The sequence below is a fragment of the Uloborus diversus genome, chromosome 1 (assembly GCF_026930045.1).
Source record: "Uloborus diversus isolate 005 chromosome 1, Udiv.v.3.1, whole genome shotgun sequence".
In the NCBI taxonomy this organism is placed as follows: domain Eukaryota; kingdom Metazoa; phylum Arthropoda; class Arachnida; order Araneae; family Uloboridae; genus Uloborus; species Uloborus diversus.
Window position 1 is genome coordinate 271,287,241 of NC_072731.1, and position 17,381 is coordinate 271,304,621.

Below are 17,381 nucleotides of genomic sequence, written 5' to 3' on the forward strand. Positions count from 1 at the left end.
AAAACTTTACCCCAGTCTGGAGGGAGATATGCGGTCAAAATAGCTTAGACAAGAAAGTGTTAAAATTTTAATCTGAGTCGGATATAATTGACAAAGTTATTTTAAAAATAAGCACAAGGTAGTATCTTCCAAGTCACGACACGGGCACCCTGATGGGAAGTCATCGTGACCTCCCAAAACTGTCCCCTGTTCGGGAAATTTCGTCCGACGACACGGCAAAAATTATCTTTGTTTTGATTTTGTTTAAATATTACAATTTTGTAAGTTTTTGGGTTATTTTCTACGGAAGACTTTCTTTATGTGGTCCCTATCTACCGCATAATTTTTTTTTTTAATTGTGTTGCATTTTGAAGCTTCTTGTGAAGTTTTGAACAATTTCTTTTTTTTTTTGGCAGTCCCTATCCACTGCATAAAAACAGGTTTGGGTGTACATGACCGCTGCTTGCATAAATATTGTTCAAGGTTCGAAAATATGATATTTTCAAAAATATCGAAAATGTATGATATTTTGATATATATCCAATATTTTCAAATAAAACAAACTAAAGTCTTCAAAATAGTAAATCCATCCTCAAATCAGTCTTTACTTTGTTATATTATTACAATTTCTCAAAATGAAGGTTTCTTTCATTATTTATATATAATTTTATTTTACATTTCTATCCATTTTAATGGAGTTCGTTTAGCATTAGCTGTTTTACTCATTTTTCTTCTGTTAGCTACTTTTACAGTTGTATGATTCAGAAATAAAAAATATGCATAAGTCAGTGCAGTCATTAGACATTTTCTTTTTTCTGAGCAATGTTTAAAAATTAGTAAGGCACTTTTAATAACATGAATTAAAATTGGAACATTACTAATAATTTTATGAATATAAAATACAAGTAACAAAAGGAATACTATATTAACTTTGTTATACATTAATGATTATTAATACATCATAAAAATAGAGTACATAACTTTTTGGTTGTTTTTAATAATAAATGAACAATTTTACAATGATTAATATACTTTTTATACTGAAAACACCATAGTCTAAAAATAAATATCAAAAATATCAAAATATCATGCTATTTTCAAAATAAATATCAGATATATATCATGATATATATTGACTGATACATATCGGCAAACTTTGATCCTGTTTGTTTCAAACAATTTCGATTCAATAAAGCAGTTGATTCAACAAAGCAAAAATGAGTCGTCACTTTTGTATACAATTTAAGAGATTTTATTTAATTTTTCCTCAAACAAGATAAAGTACCATTACAAGTATTTAGTTCACTATAAATATTCATTCTTTGATTAATTAAAGAATTTTATCGTAGAACACTATGAAAAATTATAACATTCAAATTTTAACCTATGTGCTTCAAAAAATTGATGTGTTTTTATATATGTGTAGTGACACAAGGATAGAATGTTGCAAGAGCCACGGTTCGCACATATATATCTATATATATATATATATATATATCAGTAGATATATATATCATGATATATATCCGATATTTATTTTGAAAATATGATATTTTGATATTTATTTTTTCAACCACAGTATTTTCGATTGAAAAAGTATATTAATCATAGTAATATTTCATTCATTTTTGAAAATAACCAAAAATTTTTAAGATGTATTAATCTATTATTATTATAACAAAGTAATACAGCATTCCTTTTTTATTTTATATTCATAAAATTATTAGTAATGTAACAATTTTAATTCCGATTAAAAGTGCTTAATTTAATATTAAATGTTGGTCAAAAAAAAAAAAAAGAAAATGTCCTATGGCTGTGCACCAACTAATACATATTTTTTATTTCTCATTCATATTATAACTGTGTAAAACTAGCTAATAGAAAAAAAAATGAATAAAAAAGCTAATGCTTAATTAATTCCCTTAAAACTGATTAAAATGTCAAATGAAATGCTAGATATAAATAATAAAAGAAACCTTATTTTTTAAGTCTCCATATTGCAATAACAAATAGTTAATATAAATAGTTAATGCATCTTCAAAACTCTTTATTTTCTTATAAAAATAGTGTTTTGAAGATGCATTAACTATTTTGAAGACTTGAGTTTGGGTTGATTGAAAATATCGGATAGATATCAAAATATGATGTATATCCAAATATCGGATATTTTCGAACCCTGCACAGAACAGATGCCTGAACTGCAGAACAAATCTTGCAAATAAGGGCAAATTTTGAAAGTTTAATACCTAACAATGTAAAACTAACTTTGCAAGAAATTCAAATTTTGAATCCAGAGAAGGTTTGTACATCTTTTTCCACCTCGGTTATCGACATTCAAGTACTTTAAATAGATTTTTTCGATACATAAGTATCAGCTAAACCTTCGTGAATGCGCCCACGGTTTGGGGTTCAAAAAACCATTCTGCCTATGGGCCAAGAAAATCTTGCGTGTAGGAACCATCATGTACAAACCATCGAGTAGAGCGGTCAGGGTTTGAAAATATGGCATTTTTGAAATATATATATATATATTTTGATATATATTGATATATATACATACTTTGATATATATCCATACTTGCCAACCTTCAAAGGAAAAAAAAACAGGAGATTTTACTAGAGGTATATAGGTGATTCACTATCGACATCCCCAATGCAGAATACTGCTAAATTTGCGACGTATGTCGCAGAACAGATGCCTGAGCTGCAGAACAATTCTGTTCAAATGTGAGAGAAAAGCTCAAAGTTGCCGAAATTCTCCAACTCAAGATAGAATTTTGCAAATTCTGCCGATTTCTTTAAATTAGAAAATCTAAAATTCTCAGAAATTACGCCGGAAAGCTCACGAAAAGTGTTGAATTCGATAAATCATCAGCAGGATCTTTAGTTTACTTTGAACTGAAAGAAATCTGAAGAATTTGTGCAACAATCTATCTTGAGTCGGAAGATATTTGTAGAAAATCTGCAGTTTCTGCAGATTTTCTGTAGAATTTTCATATTCTAAATCTGAAAAGGTTCTGATTTTTCTAGCGTTTTTGGTTCCCCTTTTCCCAATCGACTGAAATTTCTTCTATAAACGTATGGTTGAAACACGTTCATCGCCGAAAGTTGTTTGAGATTTCAATCATTTTGCATCCTCAAAATATTTCAATAATTTAAAAATCTTTGAAGTGTTTTATATGCTACCCTAACTCGACTCATTTTAGTTATTATTTTAGTAATTTCTTCATTTATTAGCATTACTTTTATTGCACCTTCATACCGTGTAAAATTAACTAAAAAAACGTGGTTTGACACCTAGGTTTGGGTTTTTATAAAATTTTGTATCTTTGTTCTTTCTATGCATTTTAGAAAGCAATTAACATTTTTTTTTTTTTTTGAGAATTTCAATTGTTTTAGGTTTCACAGAAATGCCTAGCAACAGTGAAATTTTAAAAACTGGAAAAAAAAACCTCTATGAAATGATTTTGATTAGTGGTCCCGATTTGTAGAAAAGGTCTCTTTGGTTGCTTGTATATACAATGCTTGAAGTACTTGCAGAACAATTTTATCAAATGATTTTACGTTGCAGAACATCGTCAAATATTCTGCTTTGGGGATCGACATATTCTCACTACAGAATTACTAAATTATGCTTTTAAATAACATGAATACTAAATTTAAAGTGAAATGGGGATTTTTTGCAGATGTAAGCAAATTGGTAGCAGCAAGAAAAATATACTGCAAAGGAAAAACCAAATAATAAGGAGTGAATTTGCTTAAAGTTTCCTACATTCTCCAGTCTCTACAAGAAAAGTAGCTACAAAAATTTAATTACTAAAATCTGGAAAAAAAAATCAATATATAATGAAAATACAATATAAAATAAGTAGGTATAGGGTAGCACATGTTAAAATAACTTCAAACATTAATATTAATTGAATTAATTTCAAGATGCAAAAGGATTGAAATCGGCTGCCATTTTCGGCAAAGCACGTGCTTCATTGAACATGCAATGTGGAAAGCTTCTAAAAAAATTATTTTTACTAAACGAGTTATTAATTGGAAAAATTCTTATTCCCTGACATTGGTAGACTAGAAAAGGGCGCCATCCATTGAGAAGAAAGTGAAACTTTTTGATGATTGACTGAAAAACTGCAAAAAGCGAGAGAAAATCGTAAAAAACGAGAAATCGGGAGATGGAAGCAAAAAACGGGAGACTACTGTTAGAAACAGTAGAGTTGGCAAGTATGTATATCTGACATTTTCAATCAGCACAAACTAAAGCCTTCAAAATTGTAAATGCATCCTCAAATCACACTTTATTTTCTTACATTATTATTACAATATGCAGACTTAAAATTAAGGTTTCTATCTCTATTTTTATATCTAATATTTCATTTTTGTCAATTTTTATGGAGTTCATTTAGCATTAGCAGTTTTACTCATTTTTTTCTGTTAGCTATTTTTACAGTTATATAATTCAGAAATAAATAATATGCATTAGTCGTTTCACAATCATTAGACATTTTCTTTTTCTCAGAGCAATGTTTAATATTTAATTAGGCACTTTTAATAAATTAAAATTGTTACATTGCTACTAATTTTTTGAATATAAAATAAAAGTAAAAAAGGAATATAATATTTCTTTTTTATATTAATGATGTATTCATGCATCTTAAAAATATAGTACATAATTTTAGTTATTTTTAATAATTAACTATAATACTGTGATTAATGTACCTTTTGTATTGAAAATACCGTAGTTGAAAAAATAAATATCAAAATATCATGATATTTTCAAAACAAATATCAGATATATATCAACCAATATACATCGGCGAACCCTGGAATAGTGTTGCATTTCACTATTATTATTACTGCATACTGTTCATAAAGTATTGCACTTTATAACACTCTTCCATTGATCGATGATTTTGTACATCATAACAGCATTTTATATTGATTAACTTGTTTTTTTAATTAAGTATAAATTCAGATCTGTAGGCGAAAAACATTGAAACATTGACATATACTTAAGGAATGGTCGAAAGCTTATTTACAAGTGCCTAAAACAGTTGTTTATGTTAATCAAAAAGTTGTTTTTATACCCTTTTCCACAAATGAAATTTCGACTAATGCGAGGGGTCTTGGAACATATCCCTGGCGTAAATCGGGACTCGACTGTATATGCATACGCAATCAATACACAACAAAATAATATAAATACATACTTAAAAAACACAATTCGTGAAACGCAAGTTCCAATACACGAAAGTCGTAAGAGTAGGAATGACGTTCACCGATATACAGTCAAACCTTGATATCTCGAACCTCCTTATCTCGAAACCCTTGATGTCTCGAAACAAAAATTTTCCCCAGCATTTTCTATAAAAACTCCTATGTATTTTCCATAGTTATCTCGAAATTTATTTTTCGAAACCCTTGATATGATGAAATTTTTGCACAGAAGCAAGTTTCAGTTGTCGTTTTGCTTTGGCAATTTTTGTAGTAAAACCAGTTCCAGAGACTATTGCTTAACATTTTTCATCCCTTTTCTTGGTAATTTTGTGAATAGGGGATTGGTGAAGATAATAGGGGAGTGTTGGCATGAAAGGGGTGCAGTGTTTTCCCTAGAGTTTAGAATCTTTGTGCATTTCTCTCGAACATGTTGTCCACTTTGAGGAAAGGGTTCGATTTTTCGTCCGTCTGTTTTCAAGCGAAAACAGAAAATGCGTTCCTCGTTTTCTTCATTCAGCTTTTTAAACTCCAACAAAATGGCTGCTGAGAACTTTTTGACTGTAAGGTTACTGGTTAAAGATAAAATTAGAATTTTTAAATTTTAAGGTGAAAATACCAAGTTGAAATTGTTGTTCATTTCAAAATCTCTTCCTGTGCACTTTCGACAATTATAAAATTTCAAATCTAGTAAAATATTGGAGACTACTTTATTGATCGTAATTTGAAGTGGTCCCATAGTACATATATATAAATGCATATAGCATACGTGTGTGTAAATGTGAGAGTTACTACTTACTAGTGTAATTTTTTAATAACCTTGATAACTCGACATCTCAAAAATTTTCCCCTTCCCGAGAGATTTGAGATATCGAGGTTGTACTGTATATCATTCGATATATACTGTGATAAATATATCGAATGATATATATCGGCGAACCCTGAGAGTGATAGACAAAAGTGTAAATACTCACTGATGGAGGAATCACCATCATCATCATCTTCTTGTTCTGGAGCTTCCTGGTGCAATACGCCAGCAGCACTCTGGGGCACAAAACCTGGAACAGAGATTCAGATTTTAAACTTTGAAGTGGTGATTACTTTTGAAAAAAAAAATTAAAAATGGATGTATTGCAAATCAAAAAGCTACTGTAAAAACCAGGGCTGGCAAAAAACCTGGGTTTTTTTTTAAAAAAGCCCACAGACCCAGGGTTTTTTTAAAATAACACCCCTTCCCCCCAAAAAAACCCAACTAAAGCTGGGTTTTTTAAAAGAAATGTGTTTTTTTTTTTTGTCCTTTTTTAAGGAAAATGTGGGGTACTTGTAGAGTAAGTATATGAACAAAGCGCAAAAATTGTCTTAGGGTAAAAAAAGCTGGAACACGAGTTAAAATTCAGCGTTTTCTGAAGAAAAGTATAAAAGACGACAAAACCCAAGAATGATGAAGTTTCAGATTTTTTAGTTTTCATGATTACCAACAGTTAAGGCAAAATTACTTCTCGAGTGATAAAATCTCTTGTTCGTTTTTAATTACTACATTTTTTCTTGCATTTTACTTTATAGTATTTCATTTTGTCATGCAAAACTACTGTAGAACCTCAAGCAGTTTAAATCCCTTTTTACTGAATTCCAGCTTAATCAAGACATTTCCTTGAATTTTATGTTGCCTGTTTTTCTATTTCTGTGTACAGAGTAAGAAAAATTAAACTTTTTCGTAAGATAATGAAAATTCTGTACATCCTATTCTTTTTTCTGTTAATTTCTAAAAAATATACTTTCTTTATTCAAGACTTGTGACGTGTTGGTTTGCAGAAAATAATTAACATGAAAGCCTTTTAGCTAGAAAAGTTCTCTGTACAATCTACAACTATTGAGAAAATCAGACGTGACAGGACATAGTCAAGATAATGTCAGTTATTTATTAACCAGTTAAAGGAAAAAGTTAAATACATTAATTTAAAATCTTTGAAGCATTTTTTTATTGCCGTTAACAGTTAAGAAATACTATTGAAGTTCAAAATTCACTTTTTACGTCCATTGTCTGTGGTGAAGAACAAATGAAAAAGAAGTTTAAATTGTGAAAGTATTGAAATTTAATTTTTTTTTTAAACTTCTCAGAAAATTAAAAAAAAAAAAGTTGGCTAAAAAATGGGTTTTTCAAAAAAAAAAAAAAAAAAAAACCTACCCAATTGGGTCTAATCCGGCCAACCCTGGTAGAAACTCATGTACAAGTCGAGAAATTTGGTACAAAAAATAAGGTAAAGATCTGTGGGATCCACTCATACACGAGGCAGAATTTCCAAACATTTTTGCAAAACAATGATGCTTCGAAATAACGTGAACATTTTTCCTGACGTTAGTCGAACCCTATCAGAAAAAGCTAAAGAAGTAAACAGCACATTCTGATGTAATTTCCATGGCGTGACTGATATAGACTTAAATAATGATGGTAAAAGACAGACTTCGCAAAAATTGGCCCCACTCAAATTCTTCCAATAGACGCGGAAATGAACGCTCAGTTTCAAAATATGATATCCACAGTTCATTACATTTCATGTTCCTTCTTTTTAAAACATTTCAAAAAACATGGCAAAACATTTCCCATTTTTTCCAAAAACAGTAGGGGTACTACACAAGTACATATCATAACATTTTTAAGCCCCACTCTGGGACACAGAACCTAAGCACAAAGAGTCATCTATCTTGTGTTTCATACAGGGTTCGTACTCAGTTTCAGAAACAAAATGAAGGAGTTTTGAAGGAGTAAAATGAGATTTTGAAGGAGTACTAATGGGCTGTCAGTTAATGTTGCACTTTTTTTCAACATATTCGACCCCCTTTCCCCCTTGTACAAAGTGTCACACTTCACCTAACTCTTCCTCTTGCCACATGTCATATTTTTATAAACATATTGTTACAATAACTGTGATGTCGCCCTCTCTCTTCCCCTTATCACAATTTCATTGAACCTGTCTCCCCCCATCAATTGTGGATGATCCTTTTTACAATATTATATCTGCGATTTACTAAACAATTGTTTTTTTAACACACTCACTTAATATAGTACATCAATGAATGCATTTATAAATATTTAAATATTTAGACAACCTGACTTTTGCTGCTGTGAGTGTGGTGGAGGAAGAAACAATAATCATAAAACTTGAAAAAATACCCAAGCTCCATTTAAGCATGTTTTACTTCACTTGTGAAACATCTTAGTTAACTAATAATATTTTCACCTTCAACTTTTATGACTTCTATATCAATTTGTAAATCACATCTTTATGAAACAAAAACAATATACGAAATTACATTAAAATTGCCCTTATACAATCGGCCTTGCGATGAAGTTAAGTCGTCGATTGAAATATTTTGGTTATTGTCAAAGAAGATTATGTAGGCTGGAGCAAAAAAAGGAGTTTTGAAGGAGTTAAAACCAAAATGTAGGAGTTCGAAGGGCCCTTCAAAAAAATGTCCTAAATGAAGGAGTATTGGAGAAGGTTTGAAGGAGCATATGAACCCTGTTCATATATATTTCATTTTTGACAGTCAAGAAAGGGACGATTGAAACTTCTCAATTTTATGATTTCAATCAAATTAAAGAAAAATTTCATTTACTTGCCTTCCAAAGAGGCGCAACAAGCATCAAAAATGAGAAAAATTCAATTCCCTCAAAGGATGCAGAAAGATTGCCATTTTTGAAATGCAGGCATCGAAAGCATCAAAAAGGCAAATGAAAGAAATTTTAAAAGGTAAATAATTTTAATTTCTTATTCTGAAAGTCTACGATAAATCTCATTACGAATGACACAATGAGGAACCTTTATCGGCTGGTCAGAAAGTATTAATTGTTTAAAAAAATATATGTAACCCATGTATTTCTTTTATTCCTAACAGAGAAACTATTACAATTGCTATTTCATAACTAATAGCAGATTTATTCATTCAAAACATCAAAAATTATTTAAATCGGTCGAACGATTGTGTGTTCAATGATGTTGGATGGGATATGATCTTTGTAAATTTTAAAAAACAATTTTTTTTTTGACATTCATTTAGTTTTTTTCTTAAAAGTATATTGCAATTTTACACTGAAAATGTTTTTCCTCAGCGTGCTGCATGCATTCATACACATGTTCGTCATCATACACCATATAGATACTAATTAACTTAAACATTTCCATTTATTGATATTATTCACATAATTTGGACAATAATAGTGCATTTAAATTGAATTTTCGGTGAATAAATCAGCAAATAATACTTGGGATTACAGGAAAATTGAAATTAAATCCTGCATTACGAAATCTACTGTTTTGTGTGTACTAAAGAGGGGAAAAACATCAGAATAGGAAGTTTAAAATTTCAGAGCACATTATTTTACGATAGAAATTTTGAATTTCTCTGAGCGGAAATAAACCCCTTTGGGATGCAGGGATGAGTGGTCAGAGAGCAAGGAAATCCCAAAAAAAAAAATCCTAAAAGGGATGATATCCAAAAACATTTCGTGAAAGGGTTGATATCCCAAAACCACATCAAAATAGATCCTAGAAGCCATGACATTCAAAAATTCAACAAAAATGGCTAATTTACCAGTTTTAAAGGTAATACGTATTTAATTAAGTATAAGTAACAATTTTGTACAATTTGCTGCCTTGTACCATTTCTCGCAAGAGTGTTTAATCCTAAATAGATCTAAATTTTGAAAAAGAGGCAACCATTTCTAACCAGAGTCCTTGAACAAAGGGTTGGGGGAGCCAGAGGTCAATCTTGGCTGCATCACTCAATAGTGTAAACTTTTCATATTTTTTAGAGAAAAATACATTTTTTTCGTTAAAAACATTCGAGTTTATAGTGTTAAACAAGTAAGAACATAAATTTTAAAATTAAGTCTATTTGTAAAGTAAAAATTTACAACAGAGAAAAGTCTAAAATTTCTTAATGTGGTAAAACATACTTTTCCCAGTAAGAATTGAAAATAAATATATAAATGATTGGTTATCTTTTTCCTTGCATTGGAACCCAAAATTTGTTTTTAAAGCCAGCAGAAAAAGCCGGAATTCCGGCAAAAGCCGGAAAAATCTCATCCCTGCGGATGAAAAAAACTTTTTTTCTTCCAAAATGTTCATTTTTGTTCCTACCATCCCACACTTCAGGAAAAACAGAATTAAGAGTTGGAAGTATTTAAGAAGGTAAAATTTTATGATTTTAATAAAAATAACGAAATATTTTATTTGTTTGCCTATAAACGGAATAAGGAAAGCATGAAAAAGGAGAAAAATCCCATTCCCGTGGCGGATGCAAAGAGATTGCGATTTTGGAGAAAGAAAGTGAAACACTCACCGCTCTCTGTGCACTGGTCGAAGACCAGGGTCTGAGACTCCGGATGTGGATTTGGTGGTTGTGCCGGGCAGTCTTCTGACGATGTTGCCTCTGGAAATAAAATTGGATCAGCATCGACATTTACATTTTAGGAAAATGAAATCGGAAATTTATTCATAGACATTTTTTATTTAAATCATTAAAAATTAGAGACGTACCGAGTAGCACTTTGGCCGAGTAGCCGAGTACCGAGTACTCGGCATTTCACTACTCGGCCGAGTTAACGAGTACCAATTATGTTTTAAGAAGAACCACTGACACACACGTGATCAATTTTGAACTTATTGGAATAGTAGTATAGACCTCTTTGTCCATATAAAAGTTTTTAAAATTAAATTCCTGCTGAAATTTAATTTCGTATTATTTAAAAAAATTTTGTTTACGTCAAAAATTTTACAAAAAAATTATTTTTAAAATTAAAAATAAATAAAAGGTATGATTCATCAAGTTGGAATTAAGACAAACTATACCAATCTATTTTCGTTCTAGTCCGCCAAACATAAATAATTTTTAAAAGCAAATGTGCAGGAACACTGCACACATGTGTTTCTGCGTTAGAAGGAACGTCTTTATCGGTGCATAAAATGTGAGCTAACAAATGTTGAGACATTCGACAAAAAAATCCGACTTATGTCGGATGCCTTTAAATCTACAAGCTCACATTTTGTGCATTGAAAAAGGAATTTCCTGTAATGTCTGCAATGTTCCTGCACTATGCTTTTAATGTTGTTTTATTTCCCTTTTTTTTAAGCAAAGGAATTTTTATATTTCTTATAACTAATTTTTTTTTGTAGCAAAAATCTATTTTTTATGCAAAAATTTCATATTTTCTATACTCACCGTTTTTGCACAATTTTTAATAAATAAGTTTTATTAACTTTGGGGACATTAAAATAAAGATTTATTCCATTAAAGCATTAAAAACTTCATTATTCTCAAAATTTAAAATTGACTTGTAAAATGATTGCAGAATATTTAATATGCTTGCACTTTTTTATAAATTTTAATATCTGTCTTGGACAATATTCAATTTTTTTGCAACTACTCGGTATTGGCCGAGTATCTGAGCAAAATTTGGCCGAGTATGCCGAGTACCGAGTAGTTACCGAGTACTCGGTACGTCTCTATTAAAAATGACGTATGAAACCATACACGGCAAAATTTAAATGCATTTAATAGGGTCTCCAAAAGGACTTTTGAACAGAAATTTCATAGTAGAAAAGTTTTTAAAATAATCTTTATTATTAAAATATGAATACAAAACTCAGTGATTAAGTCATTTTATTCATTTTTCTTCAATGTTTGTAAGGTTTAATTCAAAAAATGACGTTAAAAACTGAAGAAAAAAAAGTTTAATTTAAATCAAATCCCAGTGGAGGGCAGTTCTCAAAAGGTGAGAACAAAAAAGTTAATTCTGAGCAATTTTTAAAATTTGACATCAATTTTGTTTTTATTGCATGGTATGAACACCTAGTACATCATATACAAACATTAAAACACAGTAAGGTATTTATAAAAATTAATATTTATAAAAATTAATAAATAGCAAATTTAATGATCGGTCTGTAGGTAACAGATTTTGGACATTGTTATCCAGTAGGTAACAGATTTTGGACATCATCATAATGTAAGAGGTTTTATCAATTTTTACATTCTACAATGAAAAATAAAGGATTTAAAGTACTTGAATAACTTTAATTACTGGCCTTGAAATAATAAAATTTTGTTATGGTTTCGTAGAATCTGAAAAAAAAACCAACCATTTCACCAGCGCAGGTGATGAAGTCGCCAAAACTGACGCTGTTGGCCAAAACCGGTATTCTCTTTGGTAACCTTTTGCTTATCGTATGGTGTGAGTTGTCACTAATCCGAATTCGCTTGGCGATTTTTGTGCCCTTTTGTTTACTTAAATGTGCTCCGTTACGATCATAACTTGTGTTTCTAATGTTATTAATGTAATGTTCAATGCATAATGTATTAATTGTGCAAAATGTCAATGGATTGAAGGAATTAACATTATATTAGCCTTCTTAAGATTACAAGACAGAAGATCATTTATAATAATGGATAAATAGACAGAATTATAGGCGTCTAGATTGTAACGCAATTTGGACAGCTCGCATGTATGTTTGAGAAAAATGATTTTTAACCGACTTCAAAAAGGAGGCGGTTATCAGTTCATACCGTATGTATGTTTTTTTTTTTTGTTTGTCCACTCATAGCGTCTCACCTAGTGAACCGATTTTGATGATTCTTTTTTTAATGGATAGGGGATGGCTCAACTTAGGTCCCATTACTTTGTTTGACCATATTTGTTCTTTAGAAGAAAAGTTATGGGCAAAAAACAGTAAATTTTATGCAATTTCCCTATTAAATGATTAAAATGATATTGTTCGCACTTTTCATCCGTGGTAAACGATGGCTCAGTGGTAGAATTCTCGCCTCCCACACGAGCGACCCGGGTTCAAATCCCGACTAGGACACAGTGAATCTTACTAAAATTTTGTTTCTACTATTTCCCGTATTTTCTCGAATGTTCTATTAATTTCTGTATCTTTCCAAGTCTGGAAAGTTCCAGCACTTTCTCAAGTTGTATATAAGGAGATGTAACGTTCATTCGTGGTTCTGAATAAAGATCTCGAGTTGAGACTAACGAGTATTCGCTTCATTTGGCTTTCACATTGTCTTTGCTGTCTTCATCTACGCGACAATATGAAACTCATTGTTATAAAAGTTTGGTGCCATATAACATTAATAGTAATTGTAATGATAATTTTGAATAAAGGCTTTTCTAAAGCAATGCAGTGATATAGAGCCAAACTTTTTACTAGGTAACTTCTTACTTTTACTGAAATATCTACATTTACACTAAAAAGAATGAAATAAAAAAATTTTGAAAAAAAAATAGAACCGACTTCAAAATTGCTCTAAAAAGTGAAAAATAATTTTATTCTTTAAACACCATCGATAATGCTTTTAAACATAATTTTTGAAGTTGGCGCAAAAACGATAGATAAAATCATTCACAGTCATAACTCAACTACAACTATAAATTTAACCAGGCCCAGTTTCTTCATTATCACATAAATTATGCATTGATGACAACATATTTGAATAACGACATAAATGTTTCGTTCGTAACTTTGGATGCTTTTCTGAAAAAAATATGAACGAAGCATGGTTACACTGGATTTTACGTTTTGTTTTTGCGCCAACTTCAAAAATTATGTTTAAAAGCATTATCGATGGTGTTTAAAGAATAAAATTATTTTTCACTTTTTAGAGCAATTTTGAAGTCGGTTCTATTTTTTTTTCAAAATTTTTTTTTCTTCAAAGATACTGCATAAAAATACATGAAAACACTTTAAAAATAATTAACAATTGATGATCCAAATTAATTGATGATCGAAAACTACCTTTAAAACATATAAATCATATATTTAGTTCTCAAATAATAGCATTGTCAAGATCGTAACTTTTGGACATACAATTTTTCATTTTTTCTGAAATAGTTGGTATTTAATTGGCGGTATTTAATTAAGGGCGGTATTTTATTAAATTCTAGGGTCGACATCTACCTGCAACTACCAACAATCGCTTCCAGCAATTCTATTGTTAAAAAATAACAATACAAAGTAAACAAGTTGCCAAGTAGAGTGACGTACCTTTTAAGAAAAAGATTTTGCATGCACAATCTAAGCGTTAAGAAAATCAAGTGAATGAAGAATCATACTACATTCACAATGCATGTGTACGAATGAAGTTTTTGTCATCCAATTAAAAGCGATCTCGGGAATAGAAAAACAATTCAAGTTATCAAGCGTAGCCGTTCGAAAAGAGAAAACAAAGATGGCATCACAAACAAATTAAACAGGATAAAAATTAGATAAATTATAATTATAAATAAACTAGAAAGTCTCCTGTCAAGGTACAACGGGTGAAATTTGCTTCTACATTTGAACAAAGCAAATGCCTGTTCCGTGATATTTTGATCGTTAAAATGGTAATCCTCACTCCACTAGATAACGTTTCTTGTTTTGGTTTCTTCGTTATCCTAAAATGAAAGTCTTACCAACAAAACAGTGAAGTGACCGGATCGAGTTCAGCCTTGTTGCGATTAAGTCCTTCCCTGTATATCAAACATTACCAAAACACATTATTGAGTGATCATGCCGTGGTGCGAGTTCCATTGTTGAAAAACTCAGGCTACTCGATCATCGGCTATTATTTACATGAGGATGCCGAAAACATTACTCATCGCGGAAATGGATATTGGAGCCTTAGCATCTCATACTTTAATGGCACATGTCAATTGCCAAAAAAAAATTGCATTGTCTGCTAATCATTAAATATACACAGAAATCCATCAAAAAATGGGACAATTGAATGACTTTATATGGTCTTCCCTCTTACTAGGTTTTAATTTTCCTAGTTAGGGCTTCTTATTATCACGTGCAAAGTTCTGTTCAATACTTTTTTTCTATTATCGTCTGCGCTTTTTATTTCTTTTTGGTAATGGCAACAGCAGAAGAAATGCGCCGCAGCAGTTTCGTTTGTGATTGAAATGCGACTGTTATTTTTTTCTGGAGCTTCGTTGACGGAGGATATCATTAATATACGCAATTAAATGTTTTCTTTACTTAAATACGTCGTGTTGAATTTATTTATGGGATTTCCTGACTGACTTTCCCTTTTTCAAAACAGTATCGCTTTCTTAATCAGACGATGTTTTCCAGCATTGATCAACCTCCGGCAATCATGCGATTTGTTACGAATACCACGTTATGATCATTCCCCCTCGATCCGGGACGTCCATTTAAAATAATTTCGAAAAAAGAAAGTGACATTTCGTCAGCTGTGCGAAAGATCAACGCTCTCGCCCGACCTCGTGCGGGGAAAAACATCAACAAACCCTCCGACCCCCTTGCGAGTGACGTCACGCCGAGCCTCGGAACGAAATCCTTCGATACTCTACGGGAAATAGGCCTAGCGCGTTCGATAGCCTCGGACCAGCCGCGACTGCGATCGAGAAGAAGGACCTCGAACTCCGTGGAATGGCGGATTGAGAAGCCAGAGAACCGCCATCATGAACTGAAAAAGTACTCACCGTAGGCGTCTTCCTGCAGTCCGGAATCGATGCTAAACCTCTCCTCGGACGATGCGGATTCGAACGATATGAGGCTCTCGCCGTCGCAAGGAGAGAATTCGAGTCGTGGCCGCTTGAAAAGGGGAGCCGCACAAGAAGATTGCACTGCGTCGGCCATCTTGAAGGTTTCAGAATGGAGGGACACGCACGGCGCAGGCGCTTGCACGGGGAATGACGTCACGCGTCATCCGGGCACTCGGAGGAAATCTTTCGCGGCCGATACCTCTACATCGCGCGGAATTGCTCCGAGAGATGGCGACACGGTTTTGAAACATATTTAAATCTAGGCTTGGAAATTAGAAACGAACCTTTAAATTTTATTATTAACCTTTAAATTTTATTATTTTCCTTTAAATTTTATTATTAACCTTTACATTTTATTATTTTCCTTTAAATTTTATTATTAACCTTTAAATTTTATTTTCCTTTAAATTTTATTATTAACCTTTACATTTTATTATTTTCCTTTAAATTTTATTTTCCTTTTAATTTTATTATTAACCTTTAAATTTTATTTTCCTTTAAATTTTATTATTAACCTTTAAATTTTATTATTAACCTTTACATTTTATTATTTTCCTTTAAATTTTATTTTCCTTTTAATTTTATTATTAACCTTTAAATTTCATGTTCCTAAAATTTTAGTATTAACCTTTAATTTTTTATTTTCCTAACATTTTATTATTAACCTTTAAATTTTATTTTCCTTTGAATTTTATTATTATTTTTTTTCTTTTTTGTATATTCCAAAATCATGTTTCAAATTGGGACCATTCTTCTATGTATAAATATCAGGTAAAAGTGGGCTCAGCCCCAGCACCTGTATAAATATCAAAACCAGAACAAACGAAGTGCACATAGGAGTTTTAAAAAAGAAAATACAGAATGCCCCACTCAGAGATAAGTGGTATGCATTAAAAAAAATGATTCTCGCAAAATGCAATCAAATAAGTTGAATAAAAGACCATAAAAATTTAATTGCATATTGTAGAGTTATTTACTGCATTGTATGTTAAGTACATAATATTATACTTTGCTTCATTCGATTAAATAGCAAACTATTTTCTTTAAAAGTATTTTCTAGATTATGCATAGGCAGTTGATCCACGAAAAAAGGGAGGGGGGTCAAGGAAAATATGGGGAGGGGAACAGGTTAGATAGGGGCACCGCCCACTGAAAAATTGAATTTTTCTGTCACTATCAATTAAATAAACATCTCTAAAAAATTTCGGATAGATGACCACAGTAACCAGCCCCTCCCAATTCAAAGGTCCATTTTAATTTTCGTGAAAAATATAAAACATGCTTATTAAATCAATTCGTCTTTCTTGGAACACGTGTGTATCAATCTATTTTATCATTTTTCGGACCTCACTTCTGAAAGTGAGGGGACAGTTGCCCCCCTCGCCATTTCATACGAGCCGGCTATGAGATACTTGAAAATCTAAACAACCTCTGGTCGGAAATAGTTTTATTTCTTTTTTTTTAAAGTAAAAACAAAAAGCCGATCACAAAAGGGCCATTTTAGAAATGTCATTTTAGAAAATGAATGCAAAAAAAGCTAAATGGACAGCAACATATTCCAATATTTTTAAAAAAACGACAACAAGTCAGGGTACAAAGGGCATCCTCATTAAAATAATAGCTGATGATCAAG

General features: G+C 31.2%; 1 protein-coding gene across 1 annotated transcript; it reads right to left on the reverse strand.

Annotated features, from left to right (window-relative positions):
* Nucleotides 1–3,557: 3,557 nt before the first annotated feature.
* On the reverse strand, nucleotides 3,558–16,080 carry LOC129220751 (uncharacterized). Its single transcript, XM_054855182.1, has 4 exons — nucleotides 15,686–16,080; nucleotides 10,540–10,629; nucleotides 6,171–6,254; nucleotides 3,558–3,592 (listed from the first exon to the last, which is right to left on the reverse strand). Exons 1-4 carry the CDS (start codon nucleotides 15,840–15,842, stop codon nucleotides 3,558–3,560), a joined length of 366 nt encoding a protein of 121 aa, XP_054711157.1. The 5' UTR covers nucleotides 15,843–16,080.
* Between the last annotated feature and the right edge of the window lie 1,301 nt (nucleotides 16,081–17,381).